The 27265-nt window shown below is 44.7% G+C and overlaps 1 protein-coding gene across 1 annotated transcript; it reads left to right on the forward strand.

Annotated features, from left to right (window-relative positions):
• The first annotated feature begins 710 nt into the window (after positions 1–710).
• PITHD1 (PITH domain containing 1) lies at positions 711–27265 on the forward strand. Its single transcript, XM_030218885.1, has 6 exons — positions 711–906; positions 5925–5968; positions 6063–6140; positions 8700–8804; positions 10876–10984; positions 26852–27265. The coding sequence occupies exons 1-6, from the start codon at positions 718–720 to the stop codon at positions 26951–26953; spliced, it is 627 nt and encodes a 208-aa protein (XP_030074745.1). The 5' UTR covers positions 711–717; the 3' UTR covers positions 26954–27265.

Below are 27265 nucleotides of genomic sequence, written 5' to 3' on the forward strand. Positions count from 1 at the left end.
AAAGGCAAGTGTGTTTTTAATAATATACCACTGCATTTCCCCAAACAAAAGAAGCATTTTCCCCACGTCATCTTTTTCTTTTGAGGTGGTAGGCACAGGAAGGAATAATGCTAAATGCTCCCAGGTTTCAACCTCATTAATATATTTTTTAAAATTTTACTTATAAATAGTAGGGCTTATTGTTATGCACCTGATTCTCATAACATGATGTCTGTTTTGGTGGCCCTTTATTTGGTGAAAACATCTCTGTATGAATACAGGGAGTCTCTATATAAGTAGCCCCTCCAAATTCCAGAATGATTTAGAACTAATTACTACTCTAAATGATAAGATCAGTACTTCCTCTCTATGCTGCACTAACCGGCATGTCTGAACATATAAATGAGATCACATCCCTAACAATAAAGAACGACAACGAGGCTAGAGCAGGTCATAGATTTGCTTGCTTTCTTTTGGGTGAATGGGGATGACGGCTGTGCGGAGGAGCGGGAAAGGAAGACAAACCTAATTGTCTTCAACGTTTTGACGTCATGCCGTCTGATCGCATTCTCCACCGACCACCTCGCTAATCCACGGCCTCTTTAGCCTTGGTCCGTCTATGCGTTTCAAGCCTCTATTTCGTTTTCGTCCGGGATTGGCTAAGAGCCTAGTACCAGGAATCGATTGGATGGGTCCTTGTCACGTGTTACGGAAGCTGCTTCGCTCTGCGTTAGTGTCATGGCGCACAGTCATGGCAGTGGGGGTTGTTCGTGCGCTGCAGAGCGGGAGGAGGACCCGGAGCGGGGCTTTGCTTACGGGCTCTTCCGTAGGATAGATCTGGCGAAGCTGACGTGTCTGAACGAGAGCCGGGAGGGCAGCGGGCGACTAGTTTTCAGAGCATGGGAGGAGCGCGGGGACCGGACACAGGTGAATTGGGCTTGTTTCGATGGTGTTTTAGAGCAGCTGCAGAGCCTCATTTGTCAGGCTCAGAGGAAGAGGGAGGCCTTGTATTCCACGGATTCCCCCCTGTTCCCCTGGGCCTGGAGTGTTGACTGGGACTGCAAAGCAAGAACCACAAAAAAAATAATCTATTAACTGTATTATAAACCATCTTAAGTAGAGGAGTGTGGTAGCCGTGTTAGTCCACTCTTATCAATAGAAATCAAAATAAAACATGGAAAAGAAAATAAGATGATACCTTTTTTATTGGACATACATAACTTAATACATTTCTTGATTAGCTTTCGAAGGTTGCCCTTCTTCCTCAGATCGGAAATAAGCAAATGTGCTAGCATACTTCCTACCCACCCCCCTCCTCCCTCCCTGTCAGACTGTCATAGTAATGCTTGAATGTTTTCACTTCTATATACTATATCTGCTACCACATTTGCTTATTTCCGATCTGAGGAAGAAGGGCAACCTTCGAAAGCTAATCAAGAAATGTATTAAGTTATGTATGTCCAATAAAAAAGGTATCATCTTATTTTCTTTTCCATGTTTTATTTTGTTTGATTTCTATTGATAATAATATAAACCACAAACTGCATAAATCAAAATGTGACCATGTTTCTGTGAACACCTGCATCATGTATATATGTAACTATAAAACAATAGTAATCATAAAAGCTATATACCTGGAACACACATGCTGTACCTATTGAACACCTTGACACATAGGAGAAAATCATTTATATCATATACATTTTAAAAATTTATTACACAAAAATGTGTATAAATGTCTAGGCAGAGACATTTAAACCATTTTTTCCTTTTTCTCATTTTGTTTGAAAGCGGTTATGGGACTCATTTTCTAAACAACACAGATCATTGATATGCTTTGTAACATGAGTGGCCTAGTGGTGGACTTTGGTCCTGAGGAACTGAGTTCGATTCCCACTTCAGGCACAGGCAGCTCCTTGTGACTCTGGGCAAGTCACTTAACCCTCCATTGCCCCATGTAAGCCGCATTGAGCCTGCCATGAGTGGGAAAGCGCAGGGTACAAATGTAACAAAAATAAAATAGATACTATTGGAGATTCTACATGGAATGTTGCTACTATTGGAGATTCTACACGGAATGTTGCTATTCCACTAGCACATTCTATGTAGAAGGCTGCGCAGGCTTCTGTTTCTGTGAGTCTGACGTCCTGCGCGGCCACATTGCTGATCTGCGAGGGCCGACTTCTACATGGAATGTTGCTAGTGGAATAGCAACATTCCATGTAGAATCTCAAATAGTAGCAACAGTGGAGGAGTGGCCTAGTGGTTAGGGTGGTGGACTTTGGTCCTGGGGAACTGAGGAACTGAGTTCGATTCCCACTTCAGGCACAGGCAGCTCCTTGTGACTCACGGCAAGTCACTTAACCCTCCATTGCCCCACGTAAGCCGCATTGAGCCTGTTATGAGTGGGAAAGCGCGGGGTACAAATGTAACAAAAAATAAATAGGCTATTACTCCACAACATTTTACTAGCAAAGTTCCACTAGGCAATGACTTTCCCTCCCCCACTGAGCTATACCAAACCTGCACTCATATGAATGTGGTATAAAATATGCGTGTATGCTCCTAATTCTTCCATGCCATTTTTAGGGCTCATGCCTTTAAAAAAGTTTGCCTCGCACCGGCCCTACTTTCCAGCTACTGATGTTGCCATCGAAACTGAATTTTTTAGGGTTAATTTATCCCTCCCAATATGGTGGTCCACCCACCAATACCTATGGAGAAATAAATCACCCAAGGCTGCATCAGTTAGGAAATTAATTAGATACCTTATTTCTTACCAATTAGTAGATTTGATATCTCACTAAGAGTACGGAACATTGCTATACAAAAGTTCTGCTGTATGTGAGACTCCAAAGAATATATAAGCAATCAAATACTTTTATTTATTATTCTCCAAGTATATGTACAATGAATTGCTTATGGGAGTACAGTACCACAGCTACACATAGGTGTTCTCTGGGTCTGAGTGTCTAATATTTTATTTAGGGTCTTTTTCACCCCCACCCCAAATTACCAGCCAAAGCTAATTTGCAGATATAAAAGACCCAAGGCTACTTATGAGGAAGCAATAGGATTTATTCCTTATAAGAAAGACAATTCTTTTATTATTACTTGCCAATGCAGATACAATTGATTGGTTTCTCATGGGAGAGGAGCCCTGCTTGCACAAAGGTACTGGCTGTGACCGTCTCTCTGTTGAAGTAGGAAGTACACTCATTTTTATATGCCCATTTAGGATACAGGTAATATGACAGTAATTACACCTTATTGGATCTATGGTGATTATAATGGTTAACACTGATTGGCTAGGGTGATGAGTTGGTTAGTTCTTGGAAATGCTAATAGCTATTATTTACTTAGAAATGCCAATAATATAATGGACTAACTTTTCTTAGAGAACTAGGTCATTTTCCTGAGGAGTTATCTTGTTCTATTTTTCACTAAAACATCTGTGACCACCATGTGGCTAAACCATGTTACTTTGTTTTTCCACCTACGCCCGTTCCTCATTCTGCTGCATGAGAGTGTCACAACAGATCATGAGTTCTGCAGTCACACTGGAGTTCAGGTTAGAGTCATGGGCCTGTAAGGTTTTCTCTCATTTTAGATCCTGAACCAAAGTTAGGCCTTGAATCAAAGCTCTTAGCTATGATGATAATATACAAAACCCACTCCAGCCCATCCTGATCTGTCTTACCATGTAGGGGACACGTACTGTAGAAATCAGTCTGGCAGTGTCCTCACTTTCCCACTGCTAGAGATGCCATTGAAGCCCACTCCAGCTTTTGAGTAAAAAAAAAAGCCTCAACAAACAGCTACATTTCTCTATATTCTTATCGTGGATACCTTTACGCAAAAACTGTGAATAATTCCATACTATATTTTACTTAAAAAGCAAAAGCATTTCAAGAATAAGTGACTTTTCTAACCTTTTAAATATAAAACATATTTTTTTATATCCTTTACCTGGTGGAATGCTGAATTCTTTGATAAATGACCCTATATAGTTCTCACAAAACTGCTAGTATCAGTCGTGTTTGTGGTAGTGATTCAAACTACCAGCGTTAAATGTCATTGGAAAAACTACCATGCACATACCAAAGTCAAAATATCTAGAAAAGGGTGAATTTTACTTGACCTCTTGATGAAAACAAGTTAGGTGTAAATTATGACTGGCATCCTGCTTAAATGACACTTGCACCACTAAAGCACTGATTAAAGTCAGAGCAATACTTAGAAGTTAAATGTAAAATGCTTTTCCAGAGCTGTAAGACAATGGTACTATAAACTCAACCAAATTGCAAATGTAAGAATATATATCATTTAAACATTGAACAATACAGCATCGATGTGCATAAATCCAAAAGAACTGATATGAAGAAGCCACATCCTTTCTAAAATGACTTTTTGGATGCTTTCCATTTGATTGATGGCCATTCTTACCATGGTGCTGAAAGTTGATTATATAAAAAGTGCAATAATTCAGCTTGAGGAGCTGAGAATATAAAATTGTCTCTTATGAATATTGAGTAGATTAATAATTAATGATTAAACAATAATTCCTTTATGTCCTGCTATGATGCTAAAAATAAATGTATTATGTATATATTTGGTCATTTTTGCTATTATACTGTTAACGAAAATTGTAAGTTTTATGTTAAACTGTACCTGCTGTACACTACCTTAGATGAATCGCTTCATAAAGGTGGTGAATAAATCCTAATAAATAGAATAAAATGCTGTGTAATGTGATTAGGGGTAAATATTGGTATAGATGGGTAGACTGGCTAGGCCCTGTGATCTTTATTTCTCTGTTTCTGTGTAGATGAAATAGTATGGTAGTAAATGTATATTTAATATAATATGTTAATATATTATTGATATTGAAGAATAGCAACCAGAAAACAAGGACTTATAGAGCAGGAGCAGAAAAAAAACCCTTTGACAATACTGAAGACTGGACAGATAAATATTCAAATTAGACTCCATGTAATTGCAGCATAGTAACATAGTAGATGACGGCAGAAAAAGACCTGCACGGTCCATCCAGTCTGCCCAACAAGATAAACTCATATGTGCTACTTTTTGTTGCCAGAAAATGTACTAAAAACAGCTTAGCAGGGTTTGAAGAAGGTTTGGATGGCTTCTTAAAGGAAAAGTCCAGAGACCATTATTAAAATGGACTTGGGGAAAATCCACTTCTTATTTCTAGGATAAGCAGCATAAAATGTATTGTACTTGTGACCTGGATTGGCCACTGTTGGAAACAGGATACTGGGCTTGATGGACCTTCAGTCTGTCCCAATACTTATGTTGTTATGCACACATTCAAATCCCACTATTGCTTGGAACAGGATTCCTAACATTACTGTAGATTTGGCTAGATTGTCCTTTCCTCAGGCACTTTTCTTTCAGTTCTAGACTGCCTTTCTTAAAAAAAAAAAATATATATATATATATATATATAGGGTTTTTTTTTGGCCTGTTAACAGCCAGCGGATACCTCCCCCTTTCTTATATTGAAGGCAGTCTGTATATGGGGAGTCCTGTATTTGTGGAGTTTTAGTCCTGCCTGTCCTTAAAGAAAATAAGTTACTTATCTGTAGCAAGTGTTCTCTGAGAAAAGCAGGATTTAAATCCTCACAACCCTCCCACCTCCACGAGAAGTTGCATTTTCTTAGCCTGTAATCGATTGAGGAGGTCCCGTGTAACAGGTGGGATAAGCCTACCCAAAAGCTTCTAGAAAACGTTGCTGGGGTACTGCTTCCCTTGCCAGGTTCTGTCAGTGACATGGCCCATATCTGAGGATTTAAATGCGGTTGTCCTCGGAGAACACCTGCTACAGGCAAATCATGTAGTTCTAGCTTGTGATTTAGTGACATAACAAACTGAATAGCTTTACTAGAAAAGATTTGTTTTTGATAGCATGTTTTCTGCTTCAGTTCGTAGAGAGTGATGATGATGAGGAGCTTTTGTTTAATATTCCGTGAGTATTTCTCGTTCGAATAGATTAACATTATTAAGACATTACTGGTTATGTGCCTTGCCTTCAAGTTTCTTCTCATCATGTTTTTTATTAGCTTTACAGGTAACGTGAAGCTAAAAGGAATAATCCTTATGGGGGATGATGATTGCTCTCACCCATCTGAGATGAGATTGTAAGTGATACCATGTTGGACTCTGGAGTTACTTTCATTAAAGGCAGATAATTGCATGTACTTGATTCAGAGCCTGGGTTGCTGCTTTGTTCTGGGTTCTAAAACTATTTGAAGATTTTTTAATATGTGGCTCCTTATAATCTTCCTATCACAGGAGTCGGGGATTTTAAATGATTTTGTTTCTTCGCAGGAATCTGGAAAATGTTTGTTAAAACTTTTTATACTGCTGCACTGCATATACTGACAAGCAGTTCTAAGGTGTACAGTCTAAGAACAGCACAAAATAAAGAAAATAACTCCATCATTAAAAGAACTACAGTCATACAAGAACAACCACTCAAATTATCAATAGTACTGTTTGCTTAAACCAGTATATCCGGTCATCAACCAAGCCCAAGTCCACAATTGGAAAACTCAGGAGCTGTAAACTAGGTTAAAAAAGTGTGTTTTTAATAGAAACTGAAACCTGGGGGGAAAAAAGTTCATTATGAATAGGAGATCAGTCCAGAATCTGGGCGAAAGGAATTAAAAAGCAGTATGCTGGATAGATTCAAGATGTGCATTCTTAGGCTGGGATAGCACCAGTTGATTTGAGTCCAGAGAGCACAGCGCATGGGATGGAGTGTAGGGAATGGTCAGGGATGAACAATATGAGTCAGGCTGCCCAAGGCAAAAGGCTTTATTATTTATTTATTATTATTTATTGCATTTGTGCCCCATATTATCCCACCTTTATGCATCAGAATGAGAATCTTGATCGAGATCTGATTCGTACCCAGTGCAAATGGGTAAGAAGGGGAGTGGTATGATCAAACTTTTTGCCCTGCATAGAACTCTTGCTGTCGTTCTGTGCAGTTTAAAGTAGTTTGATTTGAGAGACAGAATTACAGTAGTCTAGCTGTGAGGTCAAGAATGCATGACAGACCATGCATAAAACAGAAAAGTTGAGAAAATCACATACAAAGCGAAGAGAAGCAAAATAAGATCTTACAACTTCAGAAATCTATGGATGATTTGGCCAAACAAAATATCTCCAGACTGTCTATGGTAGAAGGAAATAAATAATAACAGTAAACAGGCCAGAAGCACTTGTTTATCAGGCTGGATAGGACCCTTGAGCTATAATTTGAGGATCCCTGCTCTTAAAAGAGAGGAATCCTGGGCAGTACCAGCTTAAAATGAATGGTGTTTGAGCCTTCAGAATCCCTACAACTGCTGCCTAATGTTCCATTAATTCCATTACTGCTCTTTCAATTTTCTGCGTGTTGTTGAATTATTTTATTTGTTACCTTGATAGTTTTCATAGAGAAATAAGATGTCGAGACTAAAATAATAAAATAACTGAAACTTAAGTGATGAAACTAGGTAAAAGCATACAGATGCTAAAGTAAAGAGCTAATTCAGCTTTTTCTATGAATTAGACAAGTGTGTAAGAGTGGAAAATTGCTGGTTCTCAGGTTACTCACGTGTCTAAAAATGCAACTTATTCTTTACAACAAACAAAATACCTGTCTATCCAGAGGGCCAGCAGGAGAAGCTACAGCGTCAGTGGCCCTGGACCTGACTAGAGGAACCACTGCTGCTGGTTTCAGTTGCTTTTTGCCACTACAGAAGAGCAAAAAGAATTAAACAAATATACAAATCACAGACAAAAAGACAAGAAAATAAAAATGTGCAAAAATAGACAAATCAAGAAATTTTGAAAACAGTAGGCAAATAAAAAGTTGAATTTTATTATCTTACCCCCTCCCCCTGTTTACATTAATTTTGAGTGGGCTATAGCGTCAGCAGGTTAGGCTTGTAAAAAATGTTTGCTTGCACTCCTGTTCTCTAAGGGACTCTTTTACTAAGCTGCGTTAGGCGCTAACAGGTGTCTAATGCAGGATGCGCTCCGGAATCCTGCACTAAGTTTGACATTTGTACACACAAACTGCATGCAAAAGATTTTTTTTTTATTGTTTCCATTGAGGGGGCTTAGGGGTGAAGAGTGGGTGTTTCTGCGCTAATCAGCGCTTCTGCTTAGCACATGTGCCCTTACTACCTACAAAATGGGTGGTGGTAACTGCTCACATGCTAATGCCACATTAATTGAGAAAATAGAATGTTGGCCATTTTCTTAGTGCACAGGGAAAAATGGCCTAAGCACACGGGGAAAAAAACCTGTGTAAGGGCACACTAAGGCCAACTTTTCCTGCAGCTTGGTAAAGGGATCCCTAAATGTTTTCCCTTCTCTTGAATTTTAGTTTTACAATACTGTAGACTGTATCCATAGTCTGGAAAGGCTTTGAAGAAGTAGAAATTTGCTGCTGGGTTTTATCCACACTGAAAGAGTTAAAAGGATGTCTTGCAGGAGCAGTGAGGTGCTTTCACAGCAAGAGAGGGAGGGAGAGAGAGTGCTCTTTTCCATGAGGACTTTAGTTGTGTTGAACAAACAGGATTAGCTTGTGTTTAGCTTTCTATGTAAAAAATACAGTATTCTAGTACCGTAGGGGATCTAAGAGCAGTCTGTTGGAATATGAAGTGTGGGATTGTGCCTGAATTTCCCTTTTTCTACTTTAGGTACAAAAACATGAATCATATGTGCTTTGATGACACATCCCGGGAGGCTGATCAGGTGTTCAGTCTGAATAGAGACATCCATGGTGAACTGGAATATCCTACAAAGTATGGGAGTGGCTGCTGTTCTGGAGGAGGATGGGCTTCTGGGTTTTAATCTCAGAAATTATGACGGGACTGGAAGCTGGGAATTAAGTTATCTCTCAGGGAGAAGAAGACCCTGAGGTGATCTGAGGGCAGAGCTGGGATTTATCTGGAGGCCAGCGATATTCAGTGCTTGTATCAGATAACTGTACAGATAAGTAAGCACAGGAAAAAAGCTGTCCTAGGTTATCCCAGTATCCGGATGTTTCCAGTGGTCAGCTCTGTACTCCAGTGTTCTGTGCCAACTATAACTTCAAACACCAGGGCCAACATTTAAATGAAGCTCTGACTGTGGAGTTTGAATATTTCCCTGATTGATACTCATCAACAGATAAGACCATATTTGTCTGGTTGCCCATCTGAGCAGCTTGTCATTCTCCCTTCCAGCAAATCTATTTATTTTATTTATGTAGTTTCTTACATACTGCCTGAAAGTTATTGAAGCAGGATATATTCAGGTACAGTAGATTTTGTTCTGTCCCTGGAGGGCTTACAGTCTGAGGCAGTGGAGGGTTAAGTGACTTGCCCAAGGTCACAAGAAGCCAAATGAGATTTGAGCCAGGCTCCCCTGGTTCTCAGCCCACTGCTATAATCATTAAGCTACTCCTGTTGCAAATAGAAGATTAGAAGTTTGTTGTCGTTATCGGTTCCATCAAAAATTGAATATTTTTGGAGGTGGTTATGTCTGTAGTTAATGTACATGGGTTTTTCTGGCCTCTTAGTTCTCTTCAGGCTCCATAAAATTTCATTTATGAAGTCAGTGGAATTGGAATTACTAAGGGGATTTTGTGCTTTTTAGTAAAATATAGGTGTGAATTCACCCAGCAGCTTCCTCGTGCTCTTTTGGACTAATAGTTCAGTCGGAACTGGGACTCTGATTCAGTACTATAGAGCTTTCATTTGCATTTGGATTTAGACCATTTTGCATCTTATCCCAAGGTACCCAGCAGTGACATGACAGTCTCTTTAGTCAGAACCATGCACTGGGGCTCCTTCTGCCATTCAAGATAAGCTCTTGCTACTGCACCCCTCCCCCTCCACAGCATCTTAACAATGGCTAATTCGGGAGCTGAGTAATGTCAAAGCTTTGCTCCATGATGCTGTATATATAGGGCCAGTGTAGAAAATGTGTACTTCATGGGAGAGTAACCTGATGCATGAGCACACACAGCTGCAGCTGGAGTTGCATTGCATGTATGCCTGCATTTGTGCTGAGATGATATTCTATGCAGAATAGTATCCATGCTCTTTATGAAAACTCACATGGTTTAAATCTACTGTTCACTGGTGTGTACACGAGGCTTTGTGCATGGTTAGCATGTGTGTAAAACTTGTTCTTCCATTATGCACCCACTAAATTTTGTGCTAAAACCGAGCTGACCAATGTGCAAAGCCTTAATACACTTTATTGCATCAATATCTTGGTGAGCAGAAGTTCTGATCCAGGAATCAAACTCAAATCCTCCACATGTTTTCTTGTCCAAATTAAGACACATGCATAGTCTTTCTGCTAGATAATTCTGTTGTACATCAGTTTTTGGCTACACTACATTTCCCTGAGGACTGGTCTATACTATTTTGGTGCTATGAGACTGGAAGACTAGTATATGTGCTTGAGAGCAGGTGGAGGTTAAACAGACATGATTTGGAGCAAAAGCTTCTTTTGAATTCATTGTTACATTACATTACATTTCATTACATAGAGTTCTTATTGACCGCAACAACCCCGAGGGTTCAGTGCGATTCACAAAAAAAAAAGAAAGATCAGGCAGACTTTGTGAGCCAACAAATACCAGTTTAGAAGGTACAATTCCTCACATTAATATTACTAACAAAACAAACAGCAACAATTCCATATTACATTAAAACATCTCTTAAAAAGGAAAGTTTTTAAAGGTTTCCTGAAAAAAAAAAAAAGCAAATGTTGAATCTTTCTAATGGCTAAAGGGATACAATTACAAATTGCTGGTGAAAAATTTGTATATTACTCTGAATTCTGGATGGAATCAGTCTTTATTTCATTTTTGTTTTTCAGAATTGCTCGATTCTCAAATGTATACCATCTCTCTATTCATATATCTAAAAATTTTGGAGCCGAAAAAACTAAAATTTATTATATAGGCCTGCGGGGAGAATGGACAGAGGTAAGCTATATATGATCAGGACAAACAACTATATATATGTCCAATTAAAACTATCTCCTGATAGCAAAGACAGTGTGTAGAAATGTGAAGTCATGTCTACTGTTCCCTCTAAGCTGAGTGGGAGTCCTCCATCTTTAATCCTGCCAGTGGGGGGTGCTATTTCACTGTCACATTTTCAGTTGTGAGGAACAAACATGACGGCAGATAAGGGCCAAATGGCCCATCCTTCCAGTCTGCTCTTCCTCAGTAATCACTAACTCCTCCTTTTCCTAAGGGATCCCACAATCCTGACCCATGATTCCTTAAATTCTGACACAGTCTTCGTCTCCACTACCTCCACCGGAGGTTCTGCAGGACTCCAGGGAACCTGAAAACACAATATTAAAGCACCATCCCCTATTGGTAGCAATGCAATTGGAGGTCAGGCACTCAGCTTAGAGGGAACAGTTGTCGTGTCTATCTGTGTAATCCTGGTAGTAAGTGCTTGTTGGTTCTTCTGTCTTGTGCCATATCCAGAAAGTGATCATAGAATTTTATTTCACAAACTCCAAGACTTAAGGCCTCAGTTGCTGAGTTTGAGTTAGTAACAAACCTTTAGTTTGCCTTTTTTTTAACAAGGGAAACATCTGACAGGTTCTGTGTCCTACACACTTCACTTGTGTAACAGTTATGTGAGAACTGCTGAATGACAGAATTGCAGCACTTAGAATTATGTTCCATTTCTTTATCCCATTTTTGTCTGTTTGCTTGTTAACCATTTCTGGTTGTGGCTCAGACATACAGAGAGGTTCGGATGAAGGCTCTGGTCATTCTTAGTGACCTCTAGGCTAAGGATTTGTTGAAGCATGTCGGCTGGTGTGATGTTTGGGGTGGGCCAGGCTTTTTGTAGTGAATTAAATTGACAGAATGGAGCATCTTGCTTAAGGAGCCTGTGTTTCCTTAGCATATGTAGCAGATGAATCCAAGAACTGGTGGGTTGTATCCATCTACCAGCAGGTGGAGATAGAGATTACAAAGCTGAAGGCAGTGATACCAGACGGCCAGCTCCTCCTTCACCTCAGTAAATCTCTATCTCCAGCAGGTGGTGGACGGCGCTTCAGCAGCTCCTGGATTTGTCTGTTGAGGATACTCCTGGGTTCTGTGGGCCAGTTGCGTTTAGGGGTGTCTGTTTGGTGGTGCCGACTTTGGGGGCGTACTCAGTCTTCTGGGTCCCGGCTTGTCCCTTTCCCCCCTTGCCTCCCGGTCTTTAGAGCTGTAGCCTTCCTCAGCAGTAAAAAAAAAAAAAAAAAAGAGCTCCTTTGCCTTCATTTGGTGTTAAAAACAAAACAAAACATTTCTGACAGGACCAGGCATAAGTACATAAGTACATAAGTAGTGCCATACTGGGAAAGACCAAAGGTCCATCTAGCCCAGCATCCTGTCACCGACAGTGGCCAATCCAGGTCAAGGGCACCTGGCACGCTCCCCAAACGTAAAAACATTCCAGACAAGTTATACCTAAAAATGCGGAATTTTTCCAAGTCCATTTAATAGCGGTCTACGGACTTGTCCTTTAGGAATCTATCTAACCCCTTTTTAAACTCCGTCAAGCTAACCGCCCGTACCACGTTCTCCGGCAACGAATTCCAGAGTCTAATTACACGTTGGGTGAAGAAAAATTTTCTCCGATTCGTTTTAAATTTACCACACTGTAGCTTCAACTCATGCCCTCTAGTCCTAGTATTTTTGGATAGCGTGAACAGTCGCTTCACATCCACCCGATCCATTCCACTCATTATTTTATACACTTCTATCATATCTCCCCTCAGCCGTCTCTTCTCCAAGCTGAAAAGCCCTAGCCTTCTCAGCCTCTCTTCATAGGAAAGTCGTCCCATCCCCACTATCATTTTCGTCGCCCTTCGCTGTACCTTTTCCAATTCTACTATATCTTTTTTGAGATACGGAGACCAGTACTGAACACAATACTCCAGGTGCGGTCGCACCATGGAGCGATACAACGGCATTATAACATCAGCACACCTGGACTCCATACCCTTCCTAATAACACCCAACATTCTATTCGCTTTCCTAGCCGCAGCAGCACACTGAGCAGAAGGTTCAGCGTATCATCGACGACGACACCCAGATCCCTTTCTTGATCCGTAACTCCTAACGCGGAACCTTGCAAGACGTAGCTATAATTCGGGTTCCTCTTACCCACATGCATCACTTTGCACTTGTCAACATTGAACTTCATCTGCCACTTGCACGCCCATTCTCCCAGTCTCGCAAGGTCCTCCTGTAATCGTTCACATTCCTCCTGCGACTTGACGACCCTGAATAATTTTGTGTCATCGGCGAATTTAATTACCTCACTAGTTATTCCCATCTCTAGGTCATTTATAAATACATTAAAAAGCAACGGACCCAGCACAGACCCCTGCGGGACCCCACTAACTACCCTCCTCCACTGAGAATACTGGCCACGCAATCCTACTCTCTGCTTCCTATCTTTCAACCAGTTCTTAATCCATAATAATACCCTACTTCCGATTCCATGACTCTGCAATTTCTTCAGGAGTCTTTCGTGCTGTGCTTTCAGTCTGTGTGCCGGTTAGGCAGCAGGCTGCTGCATCTGTGGGACTCTGCTTCTCCGGAGACACCTGCTGTTCGGTGAGTCCCTGCCTGTTTTGGCGCGGGGGTACCATGCTTTAATATGGGTGACGCTGGCGTTTTAAAGCTGTTCCCGCTGCGGTAGCAGATGCTGCGCAGCGGGATTCTGTGTGGTGGTGTGTTTGAACACTGGGGACGGAAGTGTTGAAGTTCCCCTTCCCCGAGCAGCCTTTTCCCAAACTAAAATGGCGGGAACATGCGCCTTTTTGCTGGTCTGGCCCTCTCTTTTCTCCTGATACCAGCTCTGATCCTTTCCCACCCTGCGGCCTTGATGTGGGCAGGGGGGAGGGGCGGCTTCTCTTAAAGGACCTTGTGTTCCATTAGAGACGGCTGGTACAGGGGATTCTCCTTTATTTTCTCCAGCCTTTGATTTCCTTTACCAAAATCACTGTTGAGTCAGAAACTGTTTGCATGTAGCCAGTGGCGTTCCTTGCCTGGATGGCACCTGGGGCGGAGTGCCGATGCGCCCCCCCCCCCCCCCCCCCCCCCCACACTAAATTACATCTTCCTCCCCTCCGGCGAAATGACCCCCCCCCGGGTGCACGCTGCTGGGGGGGGGGTGCCGCGGCGCGCGCCTGCTCCGACTTCGCTAAACTTCTTTGCTCGTTCGCTGCAGCTCCCTCTACCCCGGAACAGAAAGTAACCTGTTCTGGGGCAGAGGGAGCTGCAGCGAATGAGCAAAGAAGTTTAGCGAACTCGGAGCAGGCGCGCGCTGCGGCACCCCCCAGCGGTGTGCACCCGTGGCGGACCGCCCCCACCACTCCCCCCTTGGTACACCACTGCATGTAGCTGGGGCAGTGGCACAAATTCTTCTCAAACTGTCCCCACTGTGCAAGGGGATCCAAGGAAAGAACAGAATTACTTTAAGCTGTTTCTATATCTTCTGAGCAGGATCTCCTGTACTCTGGGACCCTTAATTTGAACCTTTTGTTCTTAAGAGAGCTTGACCTCAGTAGCCCTTTTCGTGACTGGGGGAGTTTTTATGCCCATCTCGGGCAGATGGGTTCTAGAAGGCTAAGTTTTCCAGAAGGAATCTGATGGTCCTGCGATGTGCCTTGTTATTTTTGTGATGCACGTCAGCCACTGGGGCTTCTTTGGGGCAGGGGATTTCTGACCTCCCCCCATCCCCCCCCCCCCCCCCTGAGTTCATTCTGCTGCTCTGTATGCCTATGTGTTGCAGAAGTCTGGTAGGGGAGCTAACAGTTCCTTTTTAGGTCAGCCTTTGGAGTTTTCTGGCTTGTTCCCTGGCTCCTGCCCCGAAGAGGGGATGTTTTCTCTCCAGCTGAGCAGTAGGTCCATTTCTCCCCCTGTCTTCCTCTATTCGGAGGGAGTCTTTTCAGGGCAGTCCCTTTCTGCACAAAGGCAGCAAGAATCTCCTGAGCTGGAAAGCCATGTTTGCCTAAGTGGGTACATTGATAGCAATAGGCCTGACTGTCTATGGTGAGTTTAGATTTTCTTATAGTTCCTGCGTTGACTAAGGCTGTTCCTGGTGTGGGAAACAGTGAACAGCATCAGAGCAGGGCTCCTTGTGTGTTTTTATTTACAGTCCCCTCAGTTTTTCTCTGAGGGCAGTTGCTTGAACAGCTTGGAAGTTTCCTTCCTTCCTTTGTGAAACTCTTTTTATACTTGCTGTACAGGCATTGCCTATGAGCACACCACCACCCTGAGTGTGCCTGATCTCTGATCTTGGAAGCTCAGCACAGGGTTGGGCCTGGCTGGTTTCTGCTTGGATGGGAGACTGCCTGGGAAGGCATACCAGATGCAGTAGGTTTTCTGTTTTGTTTTCTCTGCACCTTTTGCTCCTTTACAATTACAAGTGGGAGTATCTAGGCTTAGTACCTTTGGCGCCACCTTTCTGTGGGATTTGTTACTTATTGTGGTTTTCTGGGGCATATTTTACTTCCCTCTCTCATATTGCTTGCCTTGACAAGCAGTTCTTTCCATAGCTGGGACAGGTTACACTAGGCTACAGTGCCAAAGGTTTAGCAGTGGTGGTTTCCCACAGCAGCTCTGCTCTTCTAGTTTTGCTGTCTGATCAAACTATTGCATTCCAGCTTCCACTGTATCTGTGGCATCTCTAGCTAGCTGTTTGTTGCAGTTTCTCTAAGGCTTTTATTGCACTTTTTCTTTATATTGGACAGCTAGCTATATTCAGAGCTACTTCAATTTAGCCTGCACTTCTCCCTTAGGAAGTGTTTATGTAGGGCACTCCCTTCTTGCCTCTAAAGGCTGAACAGAAGAGACTAGAAAAATGCAAGCTTCCTCCACGACCCTCCAGACCGGTCAAGACGCGTGGGTTATGTCCTCCTACCAGCAGAGGGAGACTGAGAAACACTGAGCTTTTGAATACTGTATATATAACCTGTGCAGTACATCCACTAGCCAGTATTTTCTCAGTCTCAGCAGAGGTAGATGGACAGCCTGTGCAGTCTTCAATAGTCTGGTGAGGTAGTTTGATTATACGGTTAAGGGATTTGTTCTCTTATTGCCAAATTTAATTTGTTTTGACTATTCCCTGTACATGGAAAAAAAAAAAAAAGTAAGTGCTTCGGGGCCCTGGGTCCGGTGGGGCCCAGTTTTCCCCCCTGGGGTGTTACACCTGTGTTCAGGTCCCTCCCCCTGTGCTGCTCTCTTTGGAGACTCTGGCAGCTTTGTGCCTCGGCTGCTTTTCTAATATTGTAGCCTTGAGAGCCCCTCACTTCTCAGCTGCCAAAATTTGGGTGATGTCTCTTTAAGAGCTATCTGAAGCTATTTCTAGATAGGAACGGACGGCAGGTTCGTTTCCTGTTGGTAGCGAGTGAGAGCAGTGCGAGTGCTTGTGCTGGGGAAGCGGTGAGTGAGAGGTTTTGCGCCGTTTTGCACAGCGTGTTGGGAGCTTCGGGGTCATGGCAGGCAAACTCCTCTGCTGTCGCGCGTGCTTGCGCCGAGGAGTAGAAGCTCCGGGAGGTCAGTGCCGGTTGTGCGGCGAACCGAAGCAGGCCTCGCCGATGGCGGCAACCCCGGTGTTGATTGCGGAGGTTCCAGCGAGTTCAGGGGTGTCGGGGGCGGCAGGAGCACCGGCAGGGACGGCTTCAGCGAATTTAGTTTTGGCGGGAACGTCCGCCATTTTGGATTCCGCGCGTCCCGCGGAATCAGCTGTTTTTGGCCCTGCTGCTCCCAGATCGGCTCCGAAGGTGGTGCCTGAGGGTACAGGAGGCCTTGGTTTTCCTCCGGATTTTGTGTGGACCCTTTATCAAGCCTGGAAGGCGGGACCCCCACCTTTAGGGGAGGGATCTAGTTCGGCACTGGCTAAGAGGCCTCGGTTTGAGTGGGACGACGAGGAGGGATTCTCTCCTGTAGGATCCGAAGGTGCTTTTAGTGATATAGGGGACCCTGAGGGATTTGAGGGTCCTCAGGATCCGGAGTTGGTGGTTCCTGGGGAGGATCCCTCTGTAGTGAGGATTTTTCACAGGGAGGAGCTTGCGGAGCTCATTGAGCAGGTCTCTTCCACCCTTAAGTTTGAACAGCCAGAGGCGGCTTTGGGGGAGGCTAGACAGGTGGTCCCCTTGGTTAAGGGGATTCAGCGGCAGGCTAGGTCTTTTCCCATGAATAAGGACCTCCGGGATATGGTGTTTCAAGAGTGGCATTCGCCGGATTCTCCCTGTAAAGTGTCTAAAGCAATGTCTAGACTGTACCCGCTCCCACAGGAAGATAGAGATTTCTTTAAGGCACCCACAGTAGATGCGGTGGTGACAGCAGTTACAAAAGCCATGGCGATTCCGGTGGACGGGGGGACTGCTCTCCGGGATCCCCAGGATAGGAGGCTTGAGTCCTTCCTCAAGCGGAGTTTTGATTTGTCGGCCCTGGCCCTGCAGGCCTCGGTTTGTGGGGGGGCTGGTTGCGCGGGCGTGTTTCCGATGGGCCGAGAAGCTGCTTGATGATTCGGTGGAGGTTGGGACCTCCGGGGTGCAGGAATTAGCCAAATTGGAAATGGGATCGTCTTTTTTGTCTGATGCGCTTTATGATTTGCTCCGTGCTTCGGCCAAGAATATGGCTATGCTGGTGGGGGGCACGTAGGGCACTGTGGTTGCGAGGTTGGGTCGCAGACGCGGCCTCCAAAGCCAAGCTTTGTTCGCTTCCTTTTAAGGGGTCCATGCTTTTTGGTGAGGATTTGGATAAGTTGGTGCGCGGGCTCAGCGATGCCAAGGCCCCTCGTCTTCCGGATTTTCGTCCTAAGGCGGCTTCCAGGGGTACTTCCTCCCGAGGTCGGTTTAAGGAGGCTCGCCGGTATAGGCCCGGGAGGGCTAGTGGGTCCTTTAGAGGTCGGTTCTTTCAGCGCACTCAGTCCTTTCGTGGGAATCGGCGCGGAGGGCGTGATTTTCCCGCAGGAGGACAGGTGTCGGGGCGTAATTCGCAATGAAGGTGTGTGGGTCCAGGCTCTGGTTCGGGTAGGGGCTCGGCTGAGTCTGTTTTAGCAGGACTGGGCCCAAATCACTTCGGATCAGTGGGTTCTCGAGGTGGTGCGAGACGGATACGCTCTGGAGTTCGACGGCTCGCCTCCCGAAAGGTTCCTGGAGTCTCCTTGTCATTCGAGGCTCAAGCGGACAGCGGTGCGGGACACTCTGGCTCGCTTGATCAGTCTGGGGGCGGTGGTTCCTGTTCCCACCGCTCAGCGCCGCTTGGGCTGCTATTCAATCTATTTTGTGGTCCCGAAGAAGGAGGATGCCTTTCGGCCTATCTTAGATCTGAAGGCAGTCAATGCAGCTCTCAGAGTCCCCTCTTTTCGCATGGAGACATTGAGGTCGGTCATTGTCGCGGTGCAGGAAGGGGAGTTTCTCACGTCTTTGGATTTGACGGAGGCTTATCTGCACATCCCCATTCGGGCCGCTCATCAGCGATTTCTGCGCTTTGCGGTTTTAGGGAAGCATTTTCAGTTTTGTGCTCTGCCTTTCGGATTAGCAACGGCTCCTCGAACATTTTCCAAGATCATGGTTGTAGTGGCGGCGGCCTTGCGGAAGCAGGGTATTCTGGTGCACCCGTACCTGGACGATTGGTTGATTCGGGCCAAGTCCCAGTCGGAGAGCGAGGTGTCTACTGCTTGGGTGGTGCAGTTTCTTCAGTCTCTGGGCTGGGTAGTGAACTTCGGCAAGAGTCACCTGGTGCTGTCGCTGGAGTATCTGGGGGTTCTTTTCGATACCAGGAACGGTTGAGTCTTCCTGCCGGGCCCTCGGATTCGCAAGTTGCAGGGTCAGATTCGTCTATTTCTGTTGGAGGCGGCTCCAACGGCCCGGGAGTATCTGCAAGTCCTGGGGTTGATGGCGGCCACCATAGAGGTAGTTCCGTGGGCCCGGGCGCACATGCGGCATTTGCAGTCAGCTCTTCTCAGTCGGTGGTCACCTCTGTCGCAGGGGTTGGACGTGCGCCTTCAGCTGCCGGTAAGCCCACGCCTCAGTCTCCGGTGGTGGCTAGACCCAGGAAATCTGGAAAAGGGAATGCCATTGGAGGCTCCACAGTGGGTGGTCCTCGTCACAGACGCCAGTCTTCAGGGCTGGGGAGCTCATTGTCTCGGTCAGGTAGCTCAAGGTCGCTGGTCTCAGGTAGAAGCTCAGTGGTCCTTCAATCGTTTGGAAACTCGGGCCATTCGGCTGGCGCTTCAGGCGTTTCAGAGTGTGCTGTTGCGGAAAGCAGTCCGGGTGTTCTGCGACAACGCCACCGCCGTGGCTTATGTCAACCGTCAGGGGGGCACAAAGAGTCAGGCGGTCGCGGAGGAGGCGGCGCTGTTGTGTCAATGGGCGGAGGTTCATCTTCTAGCGCTCTCCGCGGCACATGTGGCTGGAGTAGACAACGTGGAGGCAGATTACCTAAGCAGGCATTCTCTGGACCCAGGAGAGTGGGCGCTTCATCGGTCGGTGTTCAATCGCATTGTGTCGGTCTGGGGACTTCCCGTGATGGATCTCATGGCAACGGCCCGCAATACTCAGGTTCAGAGGTTTTTCAGTTGACGGAGGGATCCTCGAGCGGAAGGCATAGATGCGCTCCTGATGCCTTGGCCGCAGGAGTTGCTGTATGTGTTTCCTCCATGGCCGTTGGTCGAGTGGTTCAGCGCATCGCTCGGCACCCCGGTCAAGTGATTTTGTTAGCCCCAAATTGACCGCGTCGGCCGTGGTACGGAGATCTGGTTCGGTTGGCAGTAGCGGACCCTCTGCCGTTGTCAGATTCAGTGGTGTTGTGTCAGGGACCGATAGTTATGCCAGATCCGGATCGGTTCTCGCTTACGGCCTGGCTCTTGAGAGGCACAGGTTAAGGAAGAAAGGTTTTTCGTCCAGAGTTATCGATACGATGTTGAGTTCGCGTAGGCAGTCTACTTCGTTGGCGTATGTCCGGGTCTGGAGAGTATTTGAGCATTGGTGTGCAGGTAGACAAGTTCTTCCCTTTTGAGCGTCGGTGACAGATGTCTTGGAGTTTTTGCAGGATGGTATGGACAGGGGTCTGGCCTTGTCTTCTTTGAAGGTGCAGGTGGCGGCTTTGTCGTGTTTTCGTGGGAAGATCCAGGGGAAGTCGTTAGCTTCTAGTCCTGATGTTGTTCGATTTTTGAAGGGTGTTAAGTTACTGCGACCGCCCCGGCGGCGGATGGTGCCTCCGTGGGATTTGAATCTCGTGCTGGATGCTTTGGTGAGGCCGCCGTTTGAGCCCTTGGTTTCTGTTTCGGATAGATGGTTGAAGGAGTCAATTGCGTTGGCGTATTTGCTGAAGGGCCGCGTGGTCCCTAAGGAATTTTCGGCTCATTCTACCAGGGGAATGGCGACCTCCTAGGCGGAGAGTAGTATGATTCCTCCGTTAGATATTTGTCGAGCGGCGGTTTGGTCGTCATTGCATTCGTTTGTTAAACATTACAGGATTGATGTGCATGCCAAGGACGAGGCAGGCTTTGGGGCTGCAGTGTTGACCTCTGGCCTTCGTGGATCCCGCCCTTAGGATGTTTACTGCTTTGGTACGTCCCACGCGTCTTGACCGGTCTGGAGGGTCGTGGAGGAAGGTGAAATTAGATCTTACCTGCTAATTTTCTTTCCTCTAGACCCTCCAGACCGGTCAAGGCCTGCCCTGTCTGTTCTTTAGGCCAGGAGGTCTGTTTGGTCTGGTCTCTCTGTTGTTCTATCTTGGCAGCTGTTGAGTGTGGTTTCTATGGTTTCAGACTTTTGTTGGTATGAGTCTGGTCAGGTGTGACCGTGTTTGATAGTCCACCTGTGGAAGCACACACAATAAAAAGGGCACAATGAAAGATATGAAGAAAGTGTCCAGTTGGCAGTGACCATGTACAGGGTTGTTAGTTGTAGTTGGTGTTTTTGTTTTCTCTGCTTTGTCAGGGTTATACTGGCTAGTGGATGTACTGCACAGATTATATATACAGTATTCAAAAGCTCAGTGTTTCTCAGTCTCCCTCTGCTGGTAGGAGGACATAACCCACGCGTCTTGACCGGTCTGGAGGGTCTAGAGGAAAGAAAATTAGCAGGTAAGATCTAATTTCACCCTTTCTGGCAAAGGGAAAACACTTGAGTTCAGTTTGTCTCTTTTATAATAATGCTAAAATTTATTAGAGTAAATAATTGGTGCCAATAAAAATTATTTTATCTCAGTATTACAGAAAATTGAATTATTTATATCAGTCCAAATTTCAGTATAAGGAAAATAAAATCAATCTCTCTCTCTGTTTTCCCACTTTGGGCTCAGGCCCACCTCACAACACTTTATTAAAAATATCGGATATGTAAATCATGTGTTATATAGTAACATAGTAGATGACGGCAGAAAAAAGACCTGCACGGTCCAATCAGTCTGCCCAACAAGACAACTCATGTGTGCTACTTTTTGTGTATACCCTACTTTGATTTGTACCTGTGCTCTTCAGGGCACAGACCGTATAAGTCTGCCCAGCACTATCCCCGCCTCCCAACCACCAGCCCTGCCTCCCAACCACCGGCTCTGGCACAGACCATATAAGTCTGCCCAGCACTATCCCTGCCTCCCAACCTCCAGTCCAGCCTCCCACCACCGGCTCTGGCACAGACCGTATAAGTCTGCCCAGCATTATCCCCGCCTCCCAACCTCCAGCCCCGCCTCCCACTACCGGCTCTGCTATCCAATTTCGGTTAAGCTCCTGAGGATCCATTCCTTCTGAACAGGATTCCTTTATGTTTATCCCACGCATGTTTGAATTCCATTACCGTTTTCATCTCCACCACCTCCCGGGGGAGGGCATTCCAAGCATCCACTACTCTCTCCGTGAAGAAATACTTCCTGACATTTTTCTTGAGTCTGCCCCCCTTCAATCTCATTTCATGTCCTCTCGTTCTACCGCCTTCATATCTCCGGAAAAGGTTCGTTTGCGAATTAATACCTTTCAAATATTTGAACGACTGTATCATATCACCCCTGTTTCTCCTTTCCTCCAGGGTATACATGTTCAGGTCAGCAAGTCTCTCCTCATAAGTTTTGTAACGCAAATCCCATACCATTCTCGTAGCTTTTCTTTGCACCGCTTCGATTATTTTTACATCCTTAGCAAGATACGGCCTCCAAAACTGAACACAATACCCCAGGTGGGGCCTCACCAACGACTTATACAGGGGCATCAACACTCCCTTTCTTCTGCTGGTCACACCTCTCTCTATACAGCCCAACAACCTTCTAGATACAGCCACCGTCTTGTCACACTGTTTCGTCGCCTTCAAATCCTCAGATACTATCACCCCAAGATCCCTCTCCCTTCCGTACATATCAGACTCTCGCCGCCTAACACATACATCTCCCGTGGATTTCTATTCCCTAAGTGCATCACTTTGCATTTCTTGGCATTGAATTTTAATTGCCAAACCTTAGACCATTCTTCTAGCTTCTTCAGATCCTTTTTCATGTTTTCCACTCCCTCCAGGGTGTCCACTCTGTTAAAGATCTTAGTATCATCCGCAAATAGGCAAACTTTACCTTCTAACCCTTTGGCAAGGTCACTCACAAATATATTGAACAGAATCGGCCCCAGCACCGATCCTTGAGGCACTCCACTACTCACCTTTCCCTCCTCCGAGCTAACTCCATTCACCACCACCCTCTGGCGTCTGTCCGTCAACCAGTTCCTAATCCAGTTCACCACTTTGGGTCCTATCTTCAGCCCATCCAGTTTATTAAAAATGTTGTTTGCATTTAACAATGTGTTAAATGCTTACCTCTATTTTAATTACTTTGGTCCTATCCCCTCTCCTGTGTCACATCTGTCTTGTTGCCCTACCATATGTAACATATATAGTAACATACTATCCACCTTATAATCGAAAGAGAAAAATGCCTAGATTTCGACCCAAATTGGGAGATAGACTTTTATCTCACAAAAACGAATAAATCGGTATAATCGAAAGCCGATTTTGGACGTTTTCAACTGCACTCCGTCGCAGATGCGGACAAAGTTGATGGGGGAGTGTCAGAGGTGTGGCGAAGGTGGAACTGGGCCGTGGTTATCGGCCGAGGAGAGATGTATGCGTTAGGGCGATAATCGAAAAAATAAAGGCGTTTTTAGTGATCATTTAGGACACTTTCCACCTTATAATCGAAAGAGAAAAACGCCTAGATTTCGACCCAAATCGGGAGATAGACGTTTATCTCACAAAAACGAATAAATCGGTGTAATCGAAAGCCGATTTTGGACGTTTTCAACTGCACTCCGTCGCGGATGCGGACAAAGTTGATGGGGGCGTCAGAGGTGTGGCGAAGATGGAACTGGGGCGTGGTTATCGGCCGAGGAGAGATGTACGTGTTAGGGCGATAATCGAAAAAATAAAGGCGTTTTTAGCGAACATTTAGGACACTTGTTGGACCCTTTTTTCACACGAACAGGTCCCAAAAAGTGCTCTAAATGACCAGATGACCTCCCCTGACTCCCCCAGTGGTCACTAACCCCCTCCCACCACAAAAAAATGATGTTTCACAACTTTTTATTTTCACCATCAAATGTCATACCCACCTCCCTGGCAGCAGTATGCAGGTCCCTGGAGCAGTTGTTAGGGGGTGCAATGGACTTCAGGCAGGTGGACCCAGGCCCATCCCCCCTACCTGTTACAATTGTGCTGCTTAATGCTTATTAGTCGTCCAACCCCCCCCCCCAAACCCACTGTACCACATGTAGGTGCCCCCCTTCACCCCTTAGGGCTATAATAATGGTGTAGACTTGTGGGCAGTGGGTTTTGAGGGGGATTTGGGGGGCTCAACACACAAGGGAAGGGTGCTATGCACCTGGGAGCTCTTTTACCTTTTTTTTTTTTTATTGTAAAAGTGCCCCCTAGGGTGCCCGGTTGGTGTCCTGGCATGTGAGGGGGACAAGTGCACTACGAATCCTGGCCCCTCCCACGAACAAATGCCTTGGATTTATTCGTTTTTGAGCTGGGCGCTTTCATTTTCCATTATCACTGAAAAACAAAAACGCCCAGCTCACAAATTGTCAAATAAAACATGGACGTCTATTTTTTGCGAAAATACGGTTCGGTCCGCCCCTTCACGGACCCGTTCTTGGAGATAAACGCCCATGGAGATAGACGTTTTCGTTCGATGATGCCCCTCTTTATATGTTACATTGTAACCTGGCAAACAAACAAAGTAAACACTGGGCCTTCAGGATTGAGAAAAATGCAGTTCTTTATTTATGATGAAAACCCGACACGGGCCGTGTTTCGGCGTACAAACGCCTGCATCAGGGGTCAAAGAGCTCTTCTAGGTCAGCTAATTAGCTAGTTGATAAAGATGTGGAATAAACAATCAGGTTATATTCCCCGCTGTTTGAACAACTCATAAGTACATAAGTAGTGCCATACTGGGAAAGACCAAAGGTCCATCTAGCCCAGCATCCTGTCACCGACAGTGGCCAATCCAGGTCAAGGGCACCTGGCACGCTCCCCAAACGTAAAAACATTCCAGACAAGTTATACCTAAAAATGCGGAATTTTTCCAAGTCCATTTAATAGCGGTCTATGGACTTGTCCTTTAGGAATCTATCTAACCCCTTTTTAAACTCCGTCAAGCTAACCGCCCGTACCACGTTCTCCGGCAACGAATTCCAGAGTCTAATTACACGTTGGGTGAAGAAAAATTTTCTCCGATTCGTTTTAAATTTACCACACTGTAGCTTCAACTCATGCCCTCTAGTCCTAGTATTTTTGGATAGCGTAAACAGTCGCTTCACATCCACCCGATCCATTCCACTCATTATTTTATACACTTCTATCATATCTCCCCTCAGCCGTCTCTTCTCCAACTCGTACGTAGAACGCCTTCAGCCGCATAAACTGCCAAAAGTCACGGCCCGTGTCGGGTTTTCATCATAAATAAAGGACTGCATTTTTCTCAATCCTGAAGGCCCAGTGTTTACTTTGTTTGGTTGCTTCTGTATGCTGTTTTCCCTCTTTTTTTTTTTTTGTGACTGTATACATTGTAACCTGGGACTTCTGTGTCATCCCCTTTGAAAATTATTTTAACCTTCCTTTATATTTTTAAAACTCTAAAGCAGCCTAGATATGTATTAATGATTGGAGGTCTATCAAATTAAGTGAACCATGAACCATTCAGACTAGTTCCAAAAACTTTCTCCCTTTGATAAATGGACAGAAACAAAAAAAAGGCAAAGATCTGCCACAGAAATGGCAAATCAAAAGAAAAAAAGCAGATCAAAAAAGACAAAAAAATAGAACAGGAGGGTAACAGAAGAAGTGGTTTATTAAAAGTTACCCTGGCAATCTGCTGGTAGTACTATAAAAACACTGAGAGATCAGTTTCTTGATTCAACCCAAAAGGTTTAACAGTCTTAAATCTATAATAAACCACTTCTTCTGTTACCCTCCTGTTCTATTTTTTTGTCTTTTTTGATCTGCTTTTTTTCCCTTTGATAAATGACAGCCTTTTCAAAGATTTTCCAGAAATGGACGATATGATACCCATTTGTAATTGCTGACTGCCGCTGTGGATAAAGAAGTTCTACAAAATGGGATGTATGGCAGTGTGTTTAGCCTGAGGGCAAAAGAATTAGAGCTAAGCAATGTACTGATCACACAGCTAAAATGAAGTAAAACCATGAAGCATTCATAGAAGAGTTCAACCTATGAATAAATTAAGAGCCAGTTCTTATGTCCTCAATTTCTGGCTGCTTGATAACGAGAATAAGGCAAATAGCAGAGATGGAACCTTGTTTTTATTATCAGGAGCATTAGTTCAGGAATAGCCCACATCTTCGTTTACTGCAGAGAAATATCACGAATCATAGTCTAGTTCCAGGTAGAACTCAGAGATTTTGTCTCGAAAGATATAACTAAGTCCTTGAAGGAGCTGCTGGGTCCTTAAAACAGGGAGGCTGTGATTCACAAGGTGAAAGGGAAAGGGGATGTAGGACTTTGATATACTGCCTTTCTGTGGTTCCAATCAAAGCGGTTTACATAGGCTTCTGTGGTTGAACAGTTAAGTCTCCTCACCCTGTTTTACTTCCCAGTTCCTTACCATACTTTCAGATGCTCTTCCCCTTTAGCATCTCTTATTCTTTGTGGCCCAGTTCCACGGTGCAGCTGCAAGGCCACCATTTCTTCCCCAGGACTTGTGGCAGTAGCCATGTATTACTTTGGGCTCTGCCAGTGACAGCAGCAGCCTTCTTTCAACTAGCAGCAGTATCTCTTCCCAGTTGTGTTCCAGTTAACTGCATTTTAGGAGCCTGGATAAACTGGTACCTATGATTTTCTTTTCTTAATTTTAATGCTTCTGTAAAAGTCATTGGTGAAGCTTCACTTGTAGGCTTGTGGCTCCTATTGAGACAGACCAAAAGAGCTACCAAAATAATACAGGGTCTACACAAACACACTAGGAAAGACATGATAAGGACTTAAATATGTACATCTTAAGGAAGAGGAAAGGGGGATATGCTTGAGATATTGTTCCTGAAAGGTATAAATGTTTCATGCAAAACACTCTTCTTTTTAGTGGTTGAAAGTTCTAGGACAAGGGGGTCATGATGTGAGACCCAAAGAAGGTAAAATAAGAAGTAATAGCAGAAATAATTTCTTCATGGAAAGACCTTCCAGCAGGCAGAAGATCCTTAGTTGTGAGAAGTGAGGCAAAAGCTAGTGTTCAAATGTGATCTATGGCACTGCAAAAGGAAACAAACTCTGAGCCTTACTGTCCTCATATGCCTCAATATTTGTTTCTCATATACAGGCTCATCGACATGAAGTGACTCTCTGTAATTATGAAATTGCACCTAACCCAGCAGATCACAGGATTAAGCAGACATCGACTCAGATGCCTTTCATTTCCTAAACCTGTCCAGGCAGCTGCTTTCCTCAGCCACTACTCCTGTGGCTTTAGCAGCAGGAAGAAACAGTCTTGATTTATTCTATGATGATGAAGCTACTTTTTGTTTGTGAACTGTATTTATAGCTTGACATGAGACTGTGTGTCAAATTTGTACCTTTTCTAAGATCTGATGACCATTCAGCTCCCCCCCACCCCTGGAACTGAACAGTGATATTGTGACCCCAATCAATTTTCATTTCTTTTGATAGAAATTGGCTGGATTTTCCTTGTGCTTCAGTAAAATGCATGACAATAAATTGATGTTTCACTAAACAA

Source organism: Microcaecilia unicolor, chromosome 11, assembly GCF_901765095.1.
Source record: "Microcaecilia unicolor chromosome 11, aMicUni1.1, whole genome shotgun sequence".
NCBI lineage: Eukaryota > Metazoa > Chordata > Amphibia > Gymnophiona > Siphonopidae > Microcaecilia > Microcaecilia unicolor.